This window comes from Squalius cephalus (assembly GCF_949319135.1).
Source record: "Squalius cephalus genome assembly, chromosome: 13".
NCBI lineage: Eukaryota > Metazoa > Chordata > Actinopteri > Cypriniformes > Leuciscidae > Squalius > Squalius cephalus.
The window spans coordinates 36643603-36669541 of NC_137134.1; the positions used below are offsets into that span (position 1 = coordinate 36643603).

The window sequence follows — 25939 nt, forward strand, 5'->3', positions numbered from 1 at the left end:
GTTACTTTAACGTTTTTATAATGTGAAGCTTTATATGTGGCACACTGTCATTTGTTTAATTAACTGCCATTTGAAATGGTTTAAATATACATAAAGTTATTATTCCTCCAGCAGTCGCTCGACATAATAAATGTAATAAAACATGGAGAGACTCTTTGAACCTCAGAGTGAGAAAACTTTATTGATAAAGGCAAGCAAATACATATGATAAATAGATATCTGTAGTAGTGAAGTATAAACAATAAAGCCTTTTAAATGACATTTTTAGATTCTGATACTGAAGGAGAAAGAGCAAGCAAATAATAATTAGTATTTGTTATGACAAAAACACTTGAAGAACCATTAAAGTTCAGCATTCTGCTTTAGATTTAAGCACTTCCTGAAAAAGATGAACATATAAAGGGATAAATTAATAAATCTCACAAATATTAATACACGAAAAATCTGTTTGTGAGAAATGACATAATGTACCTGATGTGTGAATATGTGCTTGATCTCGTTCAGCTCTTCTGGATCTGATCTCATAAACCACAAGAATGACAGTAGCCACGCCCACCAGAGCAGAGAGGACCAATCGGATCACAGCTTCAGTAGGACCACACCAGTGGACAGAGTCTGAGGAATAAACACATCAAACTGAGATCAGATCAGTCAATAAACACTAATATCAGCGCCGACATCAACTAATATTACCTGCACATGTGTGACAGAGTGTGTTGATGTCCAGATGTGTGGTCTGGTTGCTGATGGGATTGTTCAGCACACAGCTGTAGGTGTTTTTATCCTGATATTCCACCTCCAGAGGTAGAGAGAGACTGATGCTGAGATCAGATGCACTGATGCTGGACAATACACTGATTCCTTTGTACCAGGAGAGAGTCACATGACTCACATTCACCACTGATGAACACACCAATGAACATGATGTTGATGATGATGATAAACATTGTGAAGAGCTACTTCTGATGACAGGAACAGGCAGACGAGCTGAAAACATCAGAGAATAAAGATAAATGAGGATGAATGAAGTTATTCATGCAGAGGAAGAAACATTGAGAGGAACTGAGATGATCAAAAGTAGAGCATTTAAAACTATTGAATAGAAAGTTAAATATAAACCTGCTGTTAATGTAAAAAAAAAAGAAAGAAGAGTAAAGGAATTAGTCTAATTAAGTCACGATAAGATACTTCTTTAGATCTAGCTGTAAAAAATAAAACATGTGAAACTGATATTTAACTCACCGTAGACCGTGAGACCAAAATAATATAAAGATGGCCTCTTGTCAATAAAGGCAGAAACTCTGTCGATCACTAGTTCATAACGTCCAGCATGTTTCATTATGGTGTTTGTGATGGTCAGAGATCCAGTTTGTTTGTCCAGCTTCAGTCTGTCTCTGAATCTCCCATCAAGAACATCATCATATACAGTGAATCTGTCGTCCCGTTTATTGATTACACCTATTACAGTGTTTTCAAACTTCCACTGAATCAGATCCTCATCCTTCATTTCAGAGTTTAGAGTGACTGAATCTCCCTCCGTCACTGACACTGAATCATCAAACACACAGAACAAACAGAAACAGTTTGTCACAGATAAACAGATTATAATAACAATATCATAAAACAGCAAAAGGAAACAAAATGGTGTATGAATTTGTTTCAATTTCGACATAAAAAAAAACAGGTGTAAATGTTTTTGAACTCACCAATGACAGTGAGAGAGAAATAAACCATAATATATTTGGTCTTTAGTTCATAACGTCCAACATGTTCAGTTGTGGTGTTTGTGATGGTCAGAGATCCAGTTTGTTTGTCCAGCTTCATTCTGTCTCTGAATCTCCCATCAAGAACATCATCATATACAGTGATTCTGTCGGCCGTTACATTGATTTCTGCTATTAAAGTGTTTTCATCTCCAAACCTCCACTGAATCACGTCACCATCCTTCATTTCACTAAGATCAGGGTTTAGAGTGACTGACTTTCCCTCCATCACTGATATTTCAGCTGTATCATCAAACACACACATAAAGAACAAACAGAATTGGGGTTCAACACAGATTAAGACAATAATTTACAAAAGTAAATGGTTTGAAATTTAAATTTGAAATGAATATCATCATTAAACAACAGAAGCAAAATTGACTTTGAATTAATAATTGAATATTTGCGCTGATTAAAATATAAAACAGGTGAAAATGATATTAAACTCACCAAAGACATTGAGAATGAATTTCTTTCTCACACTGTTGATCTTAAGTTTATAACGTCCAGCATGTTTAATTGTGATGTTTGTGATGGTCAGAGATCCAGTTTGTTTGTCCAGCTTCAGTCTGTCTCTGAATCTCCCATCAAGAACATCATCATATGCAGTGATTCTGTTGGCCCGTTTATTGATTTCAGCTATTAAAATGTTTTCATCTCCAAACCTCCACCGAATCACGTCATCATCCTTCATTTCAGTAAGACGAGAGCTAAAAGTGACTGAATCTCCCTCCCATAAAGAGGGTTCATCATCACCAAACACTCCTGAAGAACAGAATTTTTCACAGATTAAAGCTTTAAAATCACTTGATGTTTGATGAATCTTCACTAAATAATTATTCATTTAAATGTGAAGTTAATAATATTTTGCAGCAATAAAGAAAAAATAGATTTATATATGGAACAATAACTAAAAAATAAACTTTTACTTTAATGTTTAGTGTCACACTAAAACTAATGCTGTTGAGTATATGAGCTTCAGATTTATACTATTTTATTTATTTTTTTAAACAGAAAAAAGTTGGCACACAAAGGCTCCGAAATATGCAAAAAATATATATAAGTCCTTCCAGGATTTCGCGGGACTTTTTTCAGATTTTTGCAGCTTAACACTAGAACTACCGGAATTCCATAACTACTAGAACGACCATAGCGGTCATTCTGACCGTTCATACTTTGACGTTCATATGGCCGTACTGAACGTCATTTTCGTCATGTAATATCTATTGTACATGTTAACCTTCTCTTTTCCAATGAAGCTTTTAATTCCTGTCGTCATAGACCTTAAAACAAGCACAAAAGAAAGATTGCCCCGACAGGTGCTGCCTCTATTTGAGGAACATTTTGCATCAAAATAATATTTTTTTTCACCGCACTCACCACGTGAATAGACACGCACAAAAGTTAGGAAACGTCAAAGCTTCATACAGTTAGTAGGCCTACAGCCCTGTTTGTAAATAAGTTCAATAATCAATACAAAATCTAAAAATAAATGGATCTACAATGATAGGTAATGATAAACAGGACACACAATTTTAATTCAAATGAATGTGAAAATGTACACACGCAAACAGGCTAAGAAAAAAACATGAACATTAGCTAAACAAGAAAACGAACTGCTTCAGAACGATTAGTTTCAGTGAACAAAAAATATTAACGAACAAAATCAGGTTAACTGCCCATTTGAACGGCGCAAACATACCGCATCATTGACGCTTACGCACATTCCACACAGGTAAACACCGCCTTTCGCGTGCAGCTCCCACACACGTTGTGACATTTGATACATCTCATTGGTTTTATTTTGTTTGCAGTTCCTCCAGTTGTATGGCTTTTGCTTCCATGTGGTCGGAGTGAAGTTCGCTCGCCAGTCGTATGATGAAGTCCCTCTGCGAAACTTGCAATGTAGCGGACTTATGATATCTATAAAGCGGGCGGTCAAAATGACCATTATGGTAGTTCTAGGTAGAAATAGTCAGAACTGTTGTGTGTTTTATGATTTTAATAAAATAACAGTGTCAGAATAAAATATCCACATATTTAGGAAAAGTCAGAGTCCTACAGCCACATTTATTTTATTTTAACAAAGTTATTACATTGTAAAATTTAAAAACGGTCAAAATTACCGCCTTGGGAGTTCTAGTGTTAAAATGACTGTAGGATTATCCTTGAACAGTCCATTTCATATTAACCCAACACCACATTCCACAGTTCGGAACGATTCCCCAGTGAATCATTAGTAAGTCATAAAACACAGTCATGGTGCCGAGATGGCTAAAGGAGATGTCACCCCCCTTTCCCTTGTTGTGTGTGTCTAATCTCAAACCAGCGATGCCAGGACAGCAGGAAAAGATTCCTCTTTGTTCCACAAACTTAAGACCAAATGGCCAAGAACCCTGTGGTGACCCCAATGCATAAATCCACAGCCTTATCAGGAAACGAAGGATGCTAAAGCATTCTTATGGCCCAGAATCACCACAAACCCTAAACCAGGGGACACCCCCCTTTCTGCAGTTGTAAATTCCAGAGACTTTTGTCTCCAAAACCAATAGACTGAAATTAACCCACTTGTGGTTTAATACAAACAACGATCTCAAAATTGCTTCCAATAAGCTGAATTGATCACCAGTATTTACCTCACATATATCTTAAGTATCATGTATATTTTATGTAACCTGTGGAGTTCTTTCTGTGTGTTTAACTTTCATTACAGCCTATTTGTAAGGTTTTCTACCTCAGTTATAGGAACTAATCACCAGAAGTTGCCTCATACATGTGTATTCTCTGTAGTATGTATGCTGTATATTACTGAAGTTAATTTTGTGTGTTAAACACTTATCACAGCGAAATCCTTATTTAGTTCCACCTCCACTATGGGAAGTATATGTATTTTGGTACCTACTTGATGGGTAAATGATTTCTAGAATGTTGATATAAAGTAGATGTGTGTAGGATGCACCATATTTAAACTATTAAGTTTACTTATTAAAGCGTTTAACTAAACTCTCAGGAGTTTGGGCACACGTGATCATGTGGACTTTACGCTAATTACATGCAAGAACCGGAGAACGGGGCGTAGGTCCCGCCCAAGACAATATCTGATTGGCTGTCGCACTAGGAAGGACGGGTCAGATGGACACGCTTATAACCCAATGACAAGCAGCTATGAGTTGCTTTTTGCCTTGCTTTTTGCCTGCCTTGTGCCTCGCTTTTGCAGTGACTTTTGCTCTTGCTGACCTTTCCATCGTCCAGCGTGTATGCTTACATACTCTTCAAACCACCAAGAGCTCACTCAAAACTCATCAACTCTTCCGTAAGATCCTTCGTTGAACTTCTTCAAAGAAACCCCTCTCAGAGTCGCTCCAGACTCAGAGGAAACTCCGTTGCATAGCAACCCGCAATCCAGGAAATCCCGCGAACGAAGCGCCACCCGGCAAAGCCAACCAACCACTCACCATCGAGTGCTGTCCCTTAGAACGCATCATCGACCGACTGCCAGCCAATCAGCGGCGAAGAGATTCCCTCTCCAGCAACTTCGTCACAGGGAACGCACGCGCTCAGGAGCATCTAAACGCAAGTACACAATATCTCCTAATTCTGGTTGAACTGGTGCAAATCTTATTAAGAAAACGAACTAAGATTAAAGTGCTAGTAGATTGATTCTCTCAGGTTGCGGTCAAGAAATAGTGTCTAACGCTAGACATTTGGGACTCCATTCACACTCCGTTAATAACATCACTCTCTGTCACTGTTTGAATGAATGTTTGTGTGTTTTTGTGTTAGTTTAGTTTGTGTGTATTAGAGTAGTTCAATAAAGTCTTGGTTGATTTTACATACAAGCGTCTTGTGCTGTGTGCTTACAAGTTACTGCCTTAAACTGAAGATTTTGCTACCTTGCTCATATTAATCAGTTATCATAACTTTATGATATTATTACCGTAGGCCACGGAATAATATTCTGTCCAGAATTGGTAAAATACCCTAATCTCAATTTATCGGTGGACGAATAGTTGATAAAGTGTTAAATATTAATTCTGAATAGTTTGCATAATAATTCGGTTCTTATTTCCTGTAATTCAATCCCCTTTGAGTTATATTGATCTTAATTCCCTTATTAATCTTACAGACTGATTTTGCGGCGGCTTTGTGTGTAGTTTTTCAGGGAGAATCTAACATTTTTATTACTTTTCTGACCTCAAGAACCATTGGGTTCTGTAATTTCTAAAAGGAGAACACTGATAATAATAACTTAAAAATATAATTTCAACATTTTAGAAACTGGCACCACTCGGAGATTGTAGAATCTCGCAAATGTGTTGGGTGTCGCCCAGCCTGCAGCTCTGCAGATGTCTGTTAGCGAGGCGCCATGCGCCATGCACACAAAGGGGGCATGGTCGACCTTGCTGCTGGTATGCCAAAGCTATGGCGTCCACTATCCAGTGAGACAACCTTTGCTTGGAGAAAGCCTTTCCTTTCAGCTTCCCACCATAACAAACAAAGAGCTGGTCTGAGGTCCTGAAACACTGCGTTCTGTCTACGTAAGCATGGAGGGCACGTACTGGTCAGAGCAGTGCCAAGGCTGGGTCTGCCTCCTCCAAGGGCAGCACTTGCAGGTTTACCACCTGGTCTCGAAAGGGGGTGGCGGCCATTACCTGGTGTCTTCTCGGCGAGAAGAGCACCAGGTGACGAAGAGGTTCCACTTCAATGCATAGGCATGTATCATGGACAATGCTCTAGCGGAAGTGATGGTAGCCACCACTGCTGGTGGTAGGGTACTCAAACTTGCCTCGTTCCGTCCAGGAGCCACACGTGGAGGTTCCAAAGATCGGGACGAGGGTGCCGTGTTGCCATGCCCAACTCAGGACTCGATCGCAAAGCCAGGGCTGAAGCGGTCTCATATGAAGCAATCCGAGCGGCGTTGCTGCGGCTGCGGATGCCATATGCCCCAGGAGCCTCTGAAATAGTTTCAGTGGAACCGCACTCTTGCCCTTGAATTGTCTCAAGCAAGTTAGCATTGACTGCGTGCGCTCGCTCGTAAGCTGTGCGCACATAGCGACTGAGTCGCACAACCTCTGCACAGGGCAAAGCTTGCTCTTTTCCCAGTTGACCTGAAGGCCCAGATGGGCTAGGTGCCGGAGCACTAGGTCCCTGTGTTCGCAAACCTGGTCTTGAGAGTGAGCTAGGATCAGCCAGTCGTTGAGATAATTCAGGATGCGAACCCTGTGTTCCCGTAGGGGAACAAGGGCTGCCTCGAATGGGAGAACCGCGTACTGGTATGCCCGCCCCTTGAAAGCAAACATAGGAACGGTTTATGTCCAAGAAGAATGGAGACATGGAAGTAGACGTCCTTCAGGTCGATCGCTGCAAACCAATCCTGTGGCCGCACACATTCGATAATGCATTTGGCCGTGAGCATCTTGAACGGAAGCCTGTGGAGGGATCGGTTCAAGATGCGCAGGTCCAGGATTGGCCGTAACCCACCGGATTTCTTCGGTACAATGAAGTAGTGGCTGTAGAACCTGGACTTCATTGCGGCTGGAGGGACAAACTCGACCGCACCTTTCGCCAGCCACCCACCAGCATTGCCACCCACCATAGTGTAACGGACTCCCTGGAAGCGGCGAGGAGATCGTGCAAACTGAATCACATAGCCGAACCTGATGGTTCTCTCGACCCAGCAGGACAGGTTGGGAGCTCTAGCCAGGCTCCCAAGAACTGAACCAGCAGGGTCATGGGAACCACAGACCTACCCTCAGTGGGGCAGCGAAGCAGAATGACCGGCCCGGACGTGGCGGCGTAGCGACCCGGTGTGGGGGCACAGTCATTGCTGTGTCCTGACAGAGGAGGCCAGAGAAGGACCGGCATTCCACGGGGGCCTGCTCTGACAGGGGTCTGAGCAGGCGAGGCACACACTGTCATCCGGAACCTCTGGGGGCTTGGAGGAAGAGGCATCAGTTCTTAAAAACAAAAGATTCTCCCCCGGCCCTCCACCAGGGGAAGGAGTGGTCCTGCTACCAGCTCCTGAGAAGAACTGAGCCCTAACTCCAAGCTGCCCGTCTCATGAGTGCTGCTTAGCCTGGCGTTCACTTTGTAAATGGTGCTGCCCTCCTGCGACCTCCTCCTGCCCGGGGCCGCAGGGGAGGAGCCGCAGGGGAGGAGCTGCAGGGAGGTGGCCTCAGTGGGAAGCACAGTTTACAAAGTGAACGCCAGGCTAAGGCTAATCTCGCTGGAACGCGCCGTCGCACCAACACACTGAAGAGCCGCTCGTCTCATAGAGTGAAGATGATTCAGAATGGCTTGTGGGAGTGAAGAGAACTCTTAGACTTTGGCAGTAATGTTTATGTTTTAAACCCCGTAATTAAAGTTTATTGTGCTACTATGTGAAGAAAATCCAGCAAAACGCGCGTTTGCCGACCCCAGAGGGTTAAACCCCGCCATGCACGCAAGTGTAAACACGAGCAGCATAGCTGCGTGCCTGCCTGCCTTCAGTGCGATTCATTATTACGCCAGTTTCACACTGCACGCATTAGCAGCGCGTAAGCAGCGCATATTTTCAATCAAATGACCTTCAGCAATTTAAATAGAAAACAAATGTCCAAAAACAAAGATGAACCAAAAGTTATATAAACGAAATTAATAATGTATTTGAAGAAAAAAAAAAAAACATTTTATGTTTTGGCCCTTCAGCTGAGTTCAAAATAAAATGAACACACGTTTAGATTAGTCGACTAATCAAAAAATTTGTTGAAAGATTAGTTGTTAGAAAATTAGTCATTAGTGGCAGCACTACAATTTATCAGTTAACTGTTTCTCCAAAGCCTCCAGACTTTTTTCCTTTTCTTTTGCAGCTCTTCGAAGGCAATTGGGCTTTTAAATGAAGGTCAGTTTTCCTTGTGACTCAGCTTTTTCTGCATTGTGATCAGCAGACTGAAGACTCTCACATCATCCTTCATTCTCTTCTTTTTGGCTTTAACCTCTGTTTTCTCCACCATTAGTCCTTTCCTCTTCTGTGCCTTCTGCTCATCTTGCTTTAGGCGTCTTTGGTCATCAAGATGCAGGTGATACTTTCTGCCCTCCAACACATGGTCATGAATAACCCGCTGGTCAATCAATCAATGCTCTTTGAGGTTCTCCACCATCACCTCCCGGTTGATAGAAAACCCTCTCTCAACAGAGGCTTGACCATGTGAAAGGATCAGGACGAGTTTTACTGCCTCCCATAGATGGCGACACACTGCTTTGTTGGAGAAACTTTCATGGTAGAATTCATCTAACCTTCCACTTTCTGGGTTGAAGTTGACTGACGCTGACATCAGGTTGAGCTCATAGAAGTGATCAAACTCCCTCAGAATCACATCTCAGCATTTCTCTTCAATGTTTCCACAAGGAGCTGCAGAGTTTTCGGGTGTTTACCTCTTTGCTCTTGCGGGACACCCTTGGATCCAGAACAGACAAGCTTCTCACAAGAACATATTTGAACAGCTTGTAGTTCTGCCTGACCTACAACCTCATCCTCTCAGCATCCGAGTTCTTCTTCATGTGCTCCTCCAGGACTCTCGGTGACAAATCTCACTCTCAGTTTGGGAACATCCATGTGGTTGACTGGGTCAGCACACTCAACTTGCAGGAGCTTTACAGTGGTAGTTTCATTCTTCATGACACTGGGATAAACTTCACTATTAGACTCCTCAGCAAATTGGTGAGATCCCCACTCATAAACGGCATTATGGGATTGCCTTGCTTCGGCCTGACTGGTTCAGGAAGCTGTTCGAATCTTATTGCAACATTTTGACAGATATATAAACCCATGGTTTAAAACCAGCCACTTTTCAGTTTTAAATAATAATTTTGCCCCTCCTGCCTATTATGACCAAATAATTAATTTACACACATTTGATGCCCCATTCATTTCATGTCAAATACGTTTATTACACAGTTAAGTTATACAACCATTATATACCACCAGAAAATACACATTATATTCATATAAATAGATTTGTCTATGTGGAAATTGATTTTTTTTTCTTCACCGTTATTTCTAAGCTTTTACTGGCTTTACTTTAGAATAATACAGTGTATCACAGATCATATCAGGTCATCTGTAATGTATATGCTAGCTTTACACTCTTTGACCACCAGGTGGTATTGTGAGCAAATGAAGCGTCGAGAAATGAACCACTTGGCTGAAAAGCCTTCATGAGGCTTCATCTCACCATCACTACTTTACATAGTCTATGATAAACACTTCAATAAAGATAAATCTTATTCAAAGTACACAAGAAAAAGAAAACACAACACAAACAAAGGAAAATAAACTTACATTTCTCATGAACACAAGTTACAAGCATCAGGCAGCTCCAAAGTCTCAGTCTATTGTGCAACAATGCAGATATTTATAAATCAAGACCAATTAGCACACAGCTGCAGTGATTGGTTAATTAGAGGGCGTGATTCACAAGCACTTTTCAAACCTTGAAAAAAAAAAAAAAAATCTAGCATTTTCACGAATTTCCAGCTCCGTATGAACCCTGTCTATCATTAGTTAACCCCCTGAGGTCGGCAATCACGCCGGCGTGATCTGCTCGTTTTTTTTTTTATATCAGTGCAAAATACTCTGTTGATTTTGATTTTACATACTTGTGTTGTACATCATTCAAAGCTGTTAAATGTCTTCTTTTATTTGTGTACACTCATAATAAAAACAAAATGTTGTGTTTTTCGTAACACAAAGAAAATAAACATGATGCGCGTTCTGCCGTCTCTCTCAATGTGAAACTCATTCTGAAACGCGACAGAAAATGACCTGTAACTCAGCAAATGTTTGTCACACAGACTTAAAACGCATGTCTATACAACGCTTGGAATCTCTATTTTTAAAGTATGTAAATTATATAAAAAACAAATATTATATTTTTAAGTAATCCATACGAAAGCAGCGGCATGTACAGTTTCTCAAACGCGTCCTAATTAACTATAATGTGACCACACCCACGCGCGCACGAGCGATTGACATGCAAATGATCCATGCGGAGAAACGCAGACCTGTAAACGCCCTCATCACCTCAAAACAAAGAAGCAGAGACTTCGTAACTTAGTCCTCTCTGCTTTTCAACGAGTTGGAAGACTGTAAGCTGTGCTGTGCTGTGCTGTGCTGTTTACCTTGAATTTACCTCGGATTTACCTCAGAAGAACGCGATTTGAAGATGAGACGATTTTTAAGGTAAGACATGTTAAACTGGTCGTGCCAGATTAAAATGTATGTTATGAAATGAGTTTGGAGTAAAAACATGAACTAAGCCTAATGTCATATATGTACATGTATATATAGACAGAAACATGAAATGTGAACTAAAATGGTAGGCAACCTTTCAGTGCTTGTATGCATGTTCGACATGAGGATGTTTTTATATTCTATAATAAAACACAGCATGGTAAACGTAGGCTAATATATATATATATGTGTGTGTGTGTGTGTATTCTGTACATTTTAAAAAGCCATTTTAACCTGAAAAATCTAAAATGTATTCCCCAAATTGTGCAGTATAGTTTCTCTTGATATCAGCATGTTCACAGCTGTTTTGTTGTTGTTGTTGTTTTTAGAGGAACAAGATGCCACTGAATAAGTCCTGCTGACTTCAACATTCACATAAGTCTCCATACATGAACATGCTAAAGTGAAAAATCAAACACCATGGAAATGAAAGGTATGTACTATGTTTCAGGAATGGCACAAAGGTGTGTGACAGTTCAAGTCTCTGTCTTTAGTTCAGTGTGTTAAATAATGTGTTTTTTTGTCATTTGTGTATCTTTGGATTATGTTGTGTTGTAAATAAATTAAAAACAATCTAAAAGCCATTCTTTTTTAAATCTCCTCATTCTTTGTGCAAGGTTGCTCAGAATGACAGGGCCTGATAAGCTCCTAATAGGGCCATTAGGGAGTGTCTTTGTCTTTCTCAGGTGTGAAAAGCTTACATATTAATGAGCTCTAAAGCTTTTTCACACAAAACACGTCGTAAAATTTTTAAATCAATATATTGTCTTCTCTGAATGAGCAGTCAGGGTGATTTTCACATAGTTTTGAAGCAAATATTCTAGGCTACGTCATACAATTTTCAAAAGTCTTATGAAGAAATAATCAGTATGGGTTTCATGAGCTTATTTCAGTGACAATTGTTTTTTGTTTTTTCACAAACCACGCATAAATGTTATTATCTCAAAACTACAAACTTTTATATACTTGCTGCTGATATATTATTGTAGCAGAGTTTGTGCTGAATACAGTGTAATCAGACTTTAGCCATGAAAATGTCACAAGTAACAGAAATAAGCACAAATGTCAGAGCATGTCAGAACACCTCCAGGGCCCAGAAAACAGCTCAGAACCCAGAGGGTTAATTAATTCAGACCTGTTTCTGTTCCTCTGACTGCTATGGAGTTGCTGGTTGACTGGTGTGGATTAGATAAACCTGGGGATGGTAGAGGAGCAGTTTCTGTTGCTGCTTGATGCATTGCTTGTCTGCTGAAAAAATCCCCCAATGCAGGACCTGAATTAACAAGTCTTCTCATCAGATCTTGATGCTTCTTCCCTGAATAATTACTCCAAAAAAAGGAGGAAAGTGTTATTTAAAAGAAAAAAATCAATTTGATTTCCAATTATCAGTAAAATGCTAAAATGATATTTGTCAATCAGCTCGGTCACTGTTTGTGTTATTGTGTAGTCCTTAAAAAAATGCAATGCAGTCAATAATATAAAGAACAGCATCTGGGGTTCAGACTGTTGAGACTGATGAATAAGAGGTTTTTGAGCGGGACAATGTTGCCTCTGGATTCCCCTATTTTTCTTCTTTTTCTTTTTTAACCCTTGCCTGTACCAACTACATATGAGAAGTTTTATTTATTTAATTATAAATTTATTTATTTTACATAATTTATATATATATATATATATATATATATATATATATATATATATATATATATATATATAATTATTCGAATTTTTTAAAAATATGTTATATTCTATTAAATAATATATTAAACATAATTTATTAGAAAATAAAATATTCTTTCATTACAGCCGAACTGTAATGTACGGTGTATCCTGTACGGTGGAACTCACAAAGACAGAACAACAACTGCAAATTTCATGTGTGATTCCTAGTGTTCATGCGTGGAGTTATATCTGTTAATGAATGGCTGAATAACTTCTTTTTCTCTTTTGACACCAGGTTCAGTTTATCAACACTCAATGACATTTACTCTCTTCATTGACTGGCAAAATTAATACATTTTACATCCCTCCCAAAAATGTACTATTATTTGCAAGCTAGCTTAAACAAACAAAGTGTAATGAAAATTCCCCAAGGCTTACCTTTTACGTTGCTCGAAAGCGCCGACTCCCCCATGGTGAAAAGTTGAATGTCTTTTTTATAGACTTTGCAGGAGGCTACTCGAAGATTCGGTCTTCGTTTCAACCATAATTTGTATGTATTGTTTTCAAGCCAACGTTCATTGAAGCGGCAACCTCCCGGCCCGTTGTGTTTCATCCGTAGCCGCGCGCATAATCAGAACGGCGAGAGAGGCTCGAGCAGAATGGGTTTCTTTTATGTGAATGGCAAAATAAAATTGGCCTTTTGCTACTTATTTGATCTAATAAGCGATCTATTGTCACATAGTGAATTTTTATTAAAGCAAGCAATTACAATTTCTAGCAGTTTTAGATTAATGTTAGATTTAAGACTGTTCGTTGAGTTATTTCCTCAACGTGGAAACAACTCAACGTTTCGTCATGATTCTCCTGTGTGTTGTGTGTATTATTAGATTAAAAACTGTTCTTTGAGTTATTTCCTGAGTATTGCACTTCACTACAACCACCGCTGCTGACACTAACAGTGAATGTTAATCTTGTCTAATTTAACCAGTAATTTATCACATCAGAACAGAAACAAGTGAAGCCATAAAAACACATTTAAAACTCACCAACCAGACGCCACAAACAGAACAAAAATAATTTGAGAAACATTTTCATCAGTTCACTGAAAGGTCCACGATATTGACTCTTAAAATGTCTGAAAACCCTCCGATTGACTTGAAACATGACAGAACTGTGATATTTATCTGTTAGTGTGTAAATCCTCCCCCAACCTCAGTTAGTTTCCGCTCACACATCCGTCTCCTTTAACATCATGAAAATCAACAAGCTTTTGCTGATCTTACATTTTCAAATGAATTCTGGCCCTGAATGAAAACTAATAGCAGAAGAGTGAAATATTGGATTAGATATCTGTATCTACTGGTGTGTTATTTAGTGCTGTGAGCTGTCAATCATATTTGACCTCTGACTCTTATTTGACTGTTAAATGGATTGACTTTATTTCAGTGTAAAGATGTTTTGTGTGGAGTGGAAGATTGTGAGCTTCTTATTAGCAGGAGAGGAAATGAAGAAACGCTTCATCCACAAACTACTGACACACACAGAGACGACAAACATCCAGCAGAAGCTGTTTATCCACCGACAGATCAAAGCAGAAACACAGATGAGGGAACAGATACATTAAAAGAGAAAAACATCACATGGTTCATATGACTCAAAAGCCAGTAAATCACATGTATAATGTTTGCCTGTGTTGTTACAACAAAAGTGAACATTAATGCAAACATACAGTAACCTGTAAATGTAATCGTTCATTTAGAGAAATATCATTTGGTTACCAGACAGTTTTGGTCTTGGCAGAATTTGATGAGAAATTAGTTCATAATCAGATGCTTTTCTTTTGAATGCAGACTTTGGTGAAGGGAGTGGATTCTGGAATCAACTGTTGCTTCAATGTATATCTGTCAGGGTTTGGGTTTATGAAAGTAGCGAGGACTCAAATGTTGGGTTGGGTACCGAAATATTCACCGATATGGAACCGGTACCTAAGTAACCGGTATCTAATCGGACCGAATCAAAGCGCAGATTTCGATGCCGCTTACAGGTGAAACACGAAAAATTAGAATATTGTGCAAAAGTTAATTTATTTCAGTAATTCAACTTAAAAGGTGAAACTAATATATTATATAGACTCATTTCATGCAAAGTGAGATATTTCAAGCCTTTATTTTTTTAAAATGTTGATGATTATGGCTTACAGCTTATGAAAACTCCAGATTCAAAATCTCAGAAAATTAGAATATTACATGAAATCAATAATAAAAAAAAAGGTTTTAAATACAGAAATGTTGGCCCTGTGAAAAGTATAATCATGCATATGTACTCAGTACTTGGTTTGGGGCCCTTTTGCATGAATTACTGCCTCAGTGTGGAGTGGCATGGATGCTAGCAGCCTGTGGCACTGCTGAGGTGTTATGGAAGACCAGGATGCTTCAATAGCGGCCTTCAGCTCTTCTGCATTGTTCTGTCTCATGTCTCTCATCTTTCTCTTGGCAATGCCCCATAGATTCTCTATGGGGTTAAGGTCAGGCGAGTTTGCTGGCCAAACAAGCACAGTAATCCCATGGTCATTGAACCAGGTTTTGGTTCTTTTGGCAGTGTGGGCAGATACCAAGTCCTGCTGGAAAATGAAGTTACCATAATTTTGAGGCTCTCTTTTTTAAAAGTATCGGTTCAGGCACCAGTACCGTTTTAAAAGTATATTTGGCCCCGGTATAAAAAAAATCCCCCAAACGATACCCAACCCTACTCAAATGCAGAGCAAGGGTAATTTTAGTAAGCATAAAATAAAATCTTAAAATAAAGACTTGAAAATCCGATGAAAAAATATGTGGGGGTGGGGGGTTTGTGAGAAAATCTTTTCAATGAAATTCTCAAATGAAGATCGCGGAACTCCAGCTTTTTTTTTTTCAGATCATCCGCGCTTCATCCAGATCATCTAGATTCTAGAAAGCACTGTTGCCAGAATCTCTGGTTGCCAGATACTATTGAAAAGGCCGGGTAGAAAACATGCTCTTTTAACAGAAAAGCTCTGACTGGGGTTTAAATTATTGAAATCTGGCAACCGTAAGCATGAACGCTCGTAAAAACAGTCTGTAATGTGTTGTCTGCTCATTTTTTGACAAAAAAACACATTTCAGTCTCGTCTTTTTTTGTCAACGATATTGCATGTGTTGATATAGTCACTGTTATCGTTTAATGACGTGGGTGTCGTCTCTCATCGCCTTGTCTTGGTCAGGGGGAAAAAGGTCATCAACGTACATTTTTTCGTTAACGGAATTAACACTGGTGACAAAATATTTTATCATTTATTTTTTTGACAAAATTTGAGGCTTAAATTTTGCTTTTGAGGCTTTCAGGGGGTCTCATGGGTTAATCGGGGGGGGGGGGGGGGGGGGGGTTAGACTAGACAATCAACAGGAGGGCACAAGGAAACATACATGACAAGCCATGTGCTCACACCAAACATGACAAAAACACAAGCACAATCACAAGCCATGTGCTCACACAAACCGAGACATGAACACGCAGCTCATGTGAACTGATAAGCCGCGTGTTCCCACAGAAATGACAACATGAAAGCACACAGCCAGTGTAAAACAAGCTACGTGCTACACAGCACAAGACAAAACATGACATGAAAGCATGTGGCCGATGTAAACATGAACCGCATGCTACACAGAGCATAACAAACAAAACATGAACACATCAACTAATATCAGCGCTGGCGTACCTGAACATGTGTGACAGAGTTGAGTGATGTCCAGATGTGTGGTCTGGTGGCTGATGGGATTGTTCAGCACACAGCTGTAGGTGTTTTTATCCTGATATTCCAACTCCAGAGGTAGAGAGAGACTGATGCTGAGATCAGATGCACTGATGCTGGACAATACACTGATTTATTATTATCTTATATTTGAGTTTTTATACAGTCTGTCATGTCAAACTATAAAATGATTCATCAATTCAATATGTAAATAGAAAATAAAATAAGTATATCTGAAGGACAATACAAATGATCTTTACTCACCATAGATAGAAACTCTGAATTCTTTTGATGAGAATCCTGCTGAAACCATCAGTGGTTCCTAATCTCCAGCATATTCATTTCTGGCGTTTGTGATGGTCAGAGATCCAGTTTGATTGTCCAGCTTCAGTCTGTCTCTGAATCTCCCATCAAGAACATCATCATATCAAGCATAGCGTCAGTTCTGGCAGGTCACGTTAGTCAAGCTCGCATCAGTGACTCTCAGCTGATCCACATCTACCTATAGGAATAAGACACCTATCACCGTATACATATACACTCACCTAAAGGATTATTAGGAACACCATACTAATACTGTGTTTGACCCCCTTTCGCCTTCAGAACTGCCTTAATTCTACGTGGCATTGATTCAACAAGGTGCTGAAAGCATTCTTTAGAAATGTTGGCCCATATTGATAGGATAGCATCTTGCAGTTGATGGAGATTTGTGGGATGCACATCCAGGGCACGAAGCTCCCGTTCCACCACATCCCAAAGATGCTCTATTGGGTTGAGATCTGGTGACTGTGGGGGCCATTTTAGTACAGTGAACTCATTGTCATGTTCAAGAAACCAATTTGAAATGATTCGAGCTTTGTGACATGGTGCATTATCCTGCTGGAAGTAGCCATCAGAGGATGGGTACATGGTGGTCATAAAGGGATGGACATGGTCAGAAACAATGCTCAGGTAGGCCGTGGCATTTAAACGATGCCCAATTGGCACTAAGGGGCCTAAAGTGTGCCAAGAAAACATCCCCCACACCATTACACCACCACCACCAGCCTGCACAGTGGTAACAAGGCATGATGGATCCATGTTCTCATTCTGTTTACGCCAAATTCTGACTCTACCATCTGAATGTCTCAACAGAAATCGAGACTCATCAGACCAGGTGTGACGGAGTGGCTCCGTCACTGAGTGCGGGCCACACACACATACACGCACACACATATGCACATACTCACTCCCCGCTCCCTTCCAGCCTTAATTAAGCCGGTCATAAACCTCGCTGTTAAGTACTTTTCTTCTACTGTTTAAGTAGCGCGATCAAGGGTGCACACTTGGTAGTTCTACTCTTCTTTAAGCATACATTTAAACGAACATCATAAATACTTACTATGTGCTGAGATGCATCGCAGGTTTGCTCTGTTTCCCATTCAGTTTGGCAGAACCGAAGCGTTACATTTCCGCCTTTTAAATAGCGTGATTCTCGCGCGCTTTCATGGTTACGTGAACTGCATAATTATGGGTTTTTGGGTTGTAATAATAATTTGGGATGCAAGTAACTGTTTCAGGGGAAGGAAAATGTTTGTGGAGATGGTTGTAATTGTTGAAAATATGTCGAAGTGTAATAGATATAATTCCTTTTCTGGAGTTAGTACAATGTGTTGATGATATTGTGTAATTGATGGTTAAGCCTAAAGGGAGGGGCTACTGGCTTTAAAAGTCGCAGCTTTGGGCCTGTGAAGTCAGTCTTGGCCTGGTTACAGAGGAGGCAACTAGTAATTTGCATTTTTCGTGAGGAAAGAAAAATAGAGTTATTGAGGATGTTTTTTTTGTTATTGAGGATGTTGTAACTTTATTATAGTGAGTTATTTATTTATTTTCAAAAAAAAATGTTTTCCCTCTTGCAAGTTTTTTTTCACTATTTGTATTTTGGAGGCCGGCATAATAAAAAGCACGTCACTATTTTTCGACTACGCCTGTGTTTTTCCCTATTGTGAGGAGTTTGGAAGAAGACCCCACCACACCAGGCAACATTTTTCCAGTCTTCAACTGTCCAATTTTGGTGAGCTCGTGCAAATTGTAGCCTCTTTTTCCTATTTGTAGTGGAGATGAGTGGTACCCGGTGGGGTCTTCTGCTGTTGTAGCCCATCCGCCTCAAGGTTGTGCGTGTTGTGGCTTCACAAATGCTTTGCTTCATACCTCGGTTGTAACGAGTGGTTATTTCAGTCAAAGTTGCTCTTCTATCAGCTTGAATCAGTCGGCCCATTCTTCTCTCTGGCCTCTAGCATCAACAAGGCATTTTTGCCCACAGGACTGCCGCATACTGGATGTTTTTCCCTTTTCACACCATTCTTTGTAAACCCTAGAAATGGTTGTGCGTGAAAATCCCAGTAACTGAGCAGATTGTGAAATACTCAGACCGGCCCGTCTGGCACCAACAACCATGCCACGCTCAAAATTGCTTAAATCACCTTTCTTTCCCATTCTGACATTCAGTTTGGAGTTCAGGAGATTGTCTTGACCAGGACCACACCCCTAAATGCATTGAAGCAACTGCCATGTGATTGGTTGATTAGATAATTGCATTAATGAGAAATTGATCAGGTGTTCCTAATAATCCTTTCGGTGAGTGTATATAAAAGGGGATGCCAGTTTGAAGAATGCCATTTGGTGGCATAGGAACCATTATACTTGAATTGTGAATCGTTTAATACCTTTTAATGGTCTTCTGCAATGTTTGAGGCATATTTATTTTTTCACGCTTTAATGTTGGCCTAATTTCAGTTACATTTACATTTTAGGCTATGTAGTTTGAAATTTTTATTTTTTATTTATTTTTATTTATTGTAGTAACCACTCAGCTGTATGTGGAAATGCATATTTAAAGTCGGCATGAAACGGAAGTTGAGATTGTCATTTTTTTCCTTGTTGTGACGTATATCCGAGTGAAACGGCTTCTGAAATTAGAAAAAAATGTAGGGCGGGGCTTGATTTCGTCCATCGGGAATTGATTGGATCGTTGGAGGTTGGGCGTTGCAAACAAAATGGAGGCAGATTTGAATGCCAGTTTACATTCAGTTGTGGAGGTTTCTCTGAGAGGCGGTGCAGAAACGAGACAGACACCGATAGCCGCACCCTCATCAGCTCTGGCCGCACCCTTTCGCCATGGCACGTGACCGAAAGAGAAGAGAGGTCGTTTCGAGGGGGGATGGTAGGGTAATGTATTTGATTAAAGATTATAAGGGTACATGAATTTTAAAAAAATAATGAAGTGCACAGATAAATCATTTATAATAAACACTACAATATTACATATAAAAAGAAGATTTGTCAAATTTGATTTCATGCCGACTTTAAAAACAAATGTTGCAAATAAAACCATAGTCCAACTTCTGTAGTTTTTTTTTTTTATTTTTTTTTTTTTATATTCTTTATTTTCAAACAGGAACATTGAGTTACAGTACACAAGTAGTAACAATAGCTGTCAATTTGCTGTTGTTATTTTTAACAGAACATATACAACAATTAGGGAGAGAGAGAAGAAAGGAAAGAAAAAAAAAAAAAAAAAAAAAAAATTGTGTGCATTACAAAATGTGCAAATTACTACAATGTTTGGGACATAAAAAGATAAATAAAATATAGTATAAAGCACAGGATCATTAATTCAGCACCTCAACAAAGTCCAATCTTAAAGGCTTTACATATTTGACCCATTTAGACCACCAGCTAACAAAAGTACTTTTCTTTAAACGAATGGAAAAGGTAATTGCCTCCATTACATATATGTCATTTACAATATCTATCCATTCTGAGACCTTGGGAGGGTCGGGAAGCAGCCAGCGTCTTGTAAATGCTTTTTTGCAGGCAGAAGTAAGAATGGCATATAAATACTTATCAGCAGTTCTGGTCAAAAACTCACAGTTCCCTAAAAAAAGAGAGGAAAATTCTAAAGGTACCCTACTGTTGAGAATAGTATTTAAGATCTTGTGAAATTCTGCCCAAAATGGTTTAATCTTTGGGCAATCCCAAAACACATGCCAATGACCAGCCTCCCAGACGCCACACATCCTCCAGCATTTACTACTACCAGGGTCAAAATGCGCTTTTTGTTTCGGTGTTATAAAAAAACGAACAAGACATTTCCAATTAAATTCACGCCATATATGTGAGTTTGTACATCTCCATTGAAACTCACATATGTTTAACCAATCATCTCTAGATATTGACACATTGCTTTCCTTCTCCCATTTTTCTTTTATGTAGTCTGTGGAATGGGTATTTTTCACCATTATACCTTTATAAAACTTAGAAATAACCCCTTTGACAGAAACGTTTTTGTATGCAACCAAAATTGTTTTTAATATTGGGTCATTAAGATCTGATTTAGGTTTAATACTGTGTTCAAAATAATTGCGTATTTGCAGGTAACGGAAAAAATCAGAGTTTTCAAGATGGTATTCCTTTTTCAGATCCTCAAAATCCCTTAATTTCCCATTTTCTGTAAGTGTATAGAAAGTTGTTATACCTTTAGAAATCCATGATTTAAAACGATTATCCGTCAAATTTGGCCTGAAACCAGGGTCAAAAGCACACCATTGGATTATCTGTATTTTATCATTTAAGTGATACTCTCTTTTTACTTTATTCCAAATTTTTAATTGGGTTTTAATCCACGGATTTTGAGTATCTTTTATAAGCTTGTCTAGGTTCGTACAGGCCAGTAGTGCTTGAATTGGAGGGTCCTTCATGATTGATAGTTCAATATCCTTCCACCTGGCTTGAAAATTTGGAGAACATAGGTTAATAAAGGGTCTAATTTGGGCAGCGTAGTAATATCCTTTAAAATAAGGTAACCCCATTCCCCCCTCTTCCTTCAAGAGCTGCAATGTTTTAAATTTAACCCTAGGTTTCTTCCCTTGCCAAATAAACCTAGAAATGATTTTATCTATTTCCGAAAATTCTTTTAAGGAGATTTCTATTGGAAGGGATTGAAATAAAAAAAGATATCGTGGAAGGATATTCATTTTCACACAATCAATCCTATGACTCAGACTAAGAAAGGAGACAGAGTTCCATCTCTTGATATCTTCTCTAATTTTTATTAAGAGTGGACCATAGTTCATTTCTGCAAGCCGTGAAACATTATTTGGTAGGTGTATACCTAAATATTTCAATGAACAATTATCCCAACTTAGCTGAAAATTGTCAGTAAGACATGTCGGAGGGGAGTAATTAAAAGCCAACAATTGAGTCTTTTGTACATTCAATTTATAACCAGAATAACTACCAAATTTTTGTAATAGATTCATTAAATCAGGAAATGTATTAGAAGGGTCACTTAAATATATCAAGATATCATCTGCATACAAAGCTACCTTATGATCCTCCCCTTCTATACTAACTCCCCTAATACTTTCTGTCTGTCTCAGCCATTGTGCAAGGGGTTCAATATAGAGAGCGAAGAGTAAAGGGGAGATGGGGCACCCTTGTCGCGACCCTCGGTGTAATGTTATAGTGTTTGAAAGAATACCATTAATTTTTATTCGAGCTGATGGTTTATCATAGAGTGACCGTATGACATTCGAAAAATTTGAATGAAAGCCAAATCGTTCAAGAACTTTGTGTAAGAAAGCCCAACTGACCGAGTCAAAGGCTTTTTCTGCATCAAGGCTTACCAAAAGGGCTGTTAATTTGTTCTGTTCTATATGATTCATAATATGCAATGAGCGTTTAATATTGTCATGCGTCTGTCTTTGTAAGATAAAACCGGCTTGATCAGTATGTATGAGCTGGGGTAATATTTTCTCTAATCTTTTAGCAAAAATAGCCGTAAATAACTTATAATCGACATTTAGCACCGAAATAGGTCTGTATGATCCACAGTCTGAAAGATCCTTTCCCTCTTTAGGAATAACAGAGATTACTGCTTCCCTCCAGGTGGGCGGCATCTTTGAATCTTTAAGAACCGTATTGCAGGCCCCTAGAAGACTGGGTATCAGCTCATTTCGAAATGCTTTATACCAATCCGACGGAAAGCCATCTGGGCCCGGCGACTTATTTGCCTTTAACCTAGAGATGGCACCATTTAATTCGATTTCAGTTATTGCAGCAGTCAAAATTGTATTATGTTCTTCTGAGACAGTTGGTAAATTAAGTGATTCTAAAAAGGCTTCAATTTGTTGTTCATTCTCTAATGGTGGTTGTGAGTAAAGACTTTTGTAGTATTTCTCGAATGTTTTTTGTAGCTCTTCTTGTTTATACTGTAAAATATTGGAAGCTGGGTGCTTTATCTTGTATATGGTATTATCTGCTCTTTGTTTTTGTAACCTCCTTGCAAGAATTTTAGCCGATCTAGGTCCAGATTCGTAGTATTTTTGTTTAACAAAAATCATCTTTTTTTCTATTTCTTGGGTATATATTAGGTCAATTTCATTTCTGATTTTCTTAATTTTGGTCAGCAAATTAGAGGTTGGTGTCCTTTTATGTTGCACTTCCAGGTTTTTTAATTCTTTGTTAAGATCTGTAAGTTTTAGTTGTTTATTTTTTCTATTGTAAGCACACCAAGATATAATTTTTCCGCGAATAACTGCTTTTAAGGCATCCCACACTATTACTGCATCAACCTCTCCCTTATCGTTTTCCTCCAGAAACTGTTTTATTTCCCTTCTCATCTGAGCCACAAATGATGGACTGTTTAAAACACTTGTGTTCAGTCTCCACAATGTTTTACATGGATTATCACTGATATGGACCCCACAAGAAACAGATGCATGATCTGACAGGTCTGTAGTGCCTATATCACAAAAACTTATTTTGGAGCGATCTCTTTTAAATACAAAAAAATAATCTATTCTAGAATATGTGTTATGAGGGAATGAATAAAAAGTGTAGTCACGTCTTAGTGGATAGAAGTCCCGCCAAAGATCTAATATGCCCAATTCCCCCATGAGATTGTTAACTTTCTTATATAGTGAGGTAGTAGGTACCTTTTTAGATGCATCTAATTCAGGGTTAAGGCGAAGATTCCAGTCACCCCCGCAGATTACAAGTCCTGTTGCTTTCACCATTAAATCGAACATGCTCCTATACAGACCAAAACTGCTTCCAGGGGGAACATAAACATTACATACTGTTATTATTGTATTATTTATCTTTCCAGAAACCATTATATATCTCCCTTCCTTGTCAGAGATTTCCGATATGTACTCAAAAGGTATTTTTTGTGAGATTAATATTATTACCCCTCTTCTTCGACCAGATTTATAGGAAGAATAATAAGCCCTTGTATATCCCATTCTTCTCATTTTTTCATGTTCAGTTACAGACAGATGTGTCTCTTGTAAGAGGACAATCTGGGCATTTTCTCGTTTCATTTTTGATAAAATTTTATTTCTCTTAACTGGGTCTGAAATGCCCTTCACATTAAGTGATACTATCTTAACGTCCTGTATATTCATTTTTTTTTTATCCGGTATCCGTATATAATACCTCCTCCATATATCCCATGTCCAGTTTTATAAAGCTTATACACAAACAAAATCTCTCCCATAGAACATGTATTAAACGAAAAACGAACAAAGTAAACAATGACAACGTTATCATGATGAAAACAAAATAAAACACGCGTTCCAAGGTTGAGGCTCGTATCGAGAGAGCCCTGCAAGGACCTGAATAGTCTAGGCCCAAATAGGGAAATTTCCCACCTCGTCGCGGAGATGGGGCCCTATATGTTGTCCACTCACTAGCAAGATTTTGTGCCGAACAAAACATAAGCATATTCAAAATTTGTTTGTCCCGACCCTTCCTTATTAACTAGAGGAGGGAAGTAGGAACCCTTTAATTAAATTACCTCTGAAGCCATTAGAAGTTAACCAACTTTATAGGGTGACCTTGAAGCATCAGTCCTCCGTTGTATGAGGTCTTCTGAATCCCTGGAGCTTTTCCTTGAATCGTGCGTGATGGCTTTTCTGTGTATTGTCCACTGTTGCACCGAGTTCTTGGACGCCGCTCCGCACTTGTTGACGTTTTCTCGCCGTCTGCCACGAAGACAATTGTTGAATCTCCTCCTGATTCGGGGCCGCTGCGGACGGAACAACGGTAACAGGGAACCCGCGAGCTGCCATATCTCTCGTTGCTTCTGCTGCATCCTGGTAGATACGAGTGCCATCCTCATAAAATACCCGCATCTTCGCTGGATAAGGGGTCTGAAATCTTATACGTTCATTTTTCAGTATTTTTTTGGCACCCGCGTACTCGTTGCGTTTTTTAAGCACTTCAACTGGAAAGTCATGGTCGACAAAAAAACGTATATCGTCACAGAATACTTCTTTTTTCTGCCATGTTTTCCGGAGAACCTCCTCTTTTGTGCGGTAGCTCCCAAACTTTGCCACAATAGAGCGTGGCTTCCCCTGCGCACTGTCAGGCTTTTGAGACAGTGCTCGGTGTGCTCGTTCAATTCCCAAGTCTCGTTCTTCCGAAAGGTCTAGCGCTTTTTTAAACAAATTATCCAGAAAATGAACCATGTCAGCTCCTTCCTTATTTTCTGGTATACCGTAAATCCGCAGATTCTCCCTACGCGCGCGACCCTCCTGGTCTATCAGTCTCTCTTCCAACTTAGCTTGACGCTGAGTTAGCTTCTTAATTAGCATCGATGCCGCCTGTAGCACTGTCTCCGTTTCTTCTATTCTACCCTCCGCTTCATCCAGTCTGTCGTTAACACCTCGTATTTCTTGTTTAATGTCCGTCAGCTGCACGTTATTATCTTTTCTAAATTCACGTAGTTCGTCCAGGATACGTTGCAGGCTGGGCTCAGGTGTATCACCGCCCTGGGGGCTTAACTCCGGGGAGTTGCCTCGGTCAACGTGGCTCGAAGTGGTCTCGTCCTCAACCAAATTTGCGGTTTTCCTACTTCTGGTAGAGACCCCCTTTTCCATCTTGACAAAAATTCCCAGGTATTAGCAAAGAGAGTAATTTAGGGGTATATTTTAAGACACCGTCGGGAGATAACAAATTAAGCCGCCATCTTCTCGCTAGCGGAACCGGAAACCCAACTTCTGTAGTTTTAACTTATTTTAATATATAAATTCAGTGAAATCATCAAACGTTTGTATGACTTGCCAGTGACTTGTGACTAGACATGTGCCGGTATTCGGTAATGCGATAAATCGCGGTAATGAATATGCACGATATTGTTATCGTGGACACTTCAAAATACCGTGAAAAATAATAGATCAGAATTTATATTTATAGAACGCGCATTAGCTTATTTTCCATCAACCGTTTAAACAAACACTGCGTATATATACTGCGCAAAACACGTGCGCGCTCTGATGTAAACCACAGACTGTAAAAAATAGATGTAAACAATCCCCACATGAAGCACTGTGTGCATGCGGCACAGTGCGCACTCTAGTCTAATGTAAACAATCCTCACATGGAGAAGAAGCATGGCAGAAGGAGGAACACTGCCGACGATTTATCCCCCTT

General features: G+C 39.4%; 1 protein-coding gene across 1 annotated transcript; it reads right to left on the minus strand.

The window, feature by feature from the left end:
* Nucleotides 1-157: 157 nt before the first annotated feature.
* Nucleotides 158-17860, minus strand: LOC307169654 (uncharacterized protein; the record flags this gene model as incomplete). Its single annotated transcript, XM_079890385.1, has 8 exons — nucleotides 158-379; nucleotides 472-615; nucleotides 694-987; nucleotides 1243-1548; nucleotides 1707-2006; nucleotides 2214-2528; nucleotides 16430-16578; nucleotides 17844-17860. The coding sequence occupies 8 exons, from the start codon at nucleotides 17858-17860 to the stop codon at nucleotides 369-371; spliced, it is 1536 nt and encodes a 511-aa protein (XP_079746511.1). The 3' UTR covers nucleotides 158-368.
* Between the last annotated feature and the right edge of the window lie 8079 nt (nucleotides 17861-25939).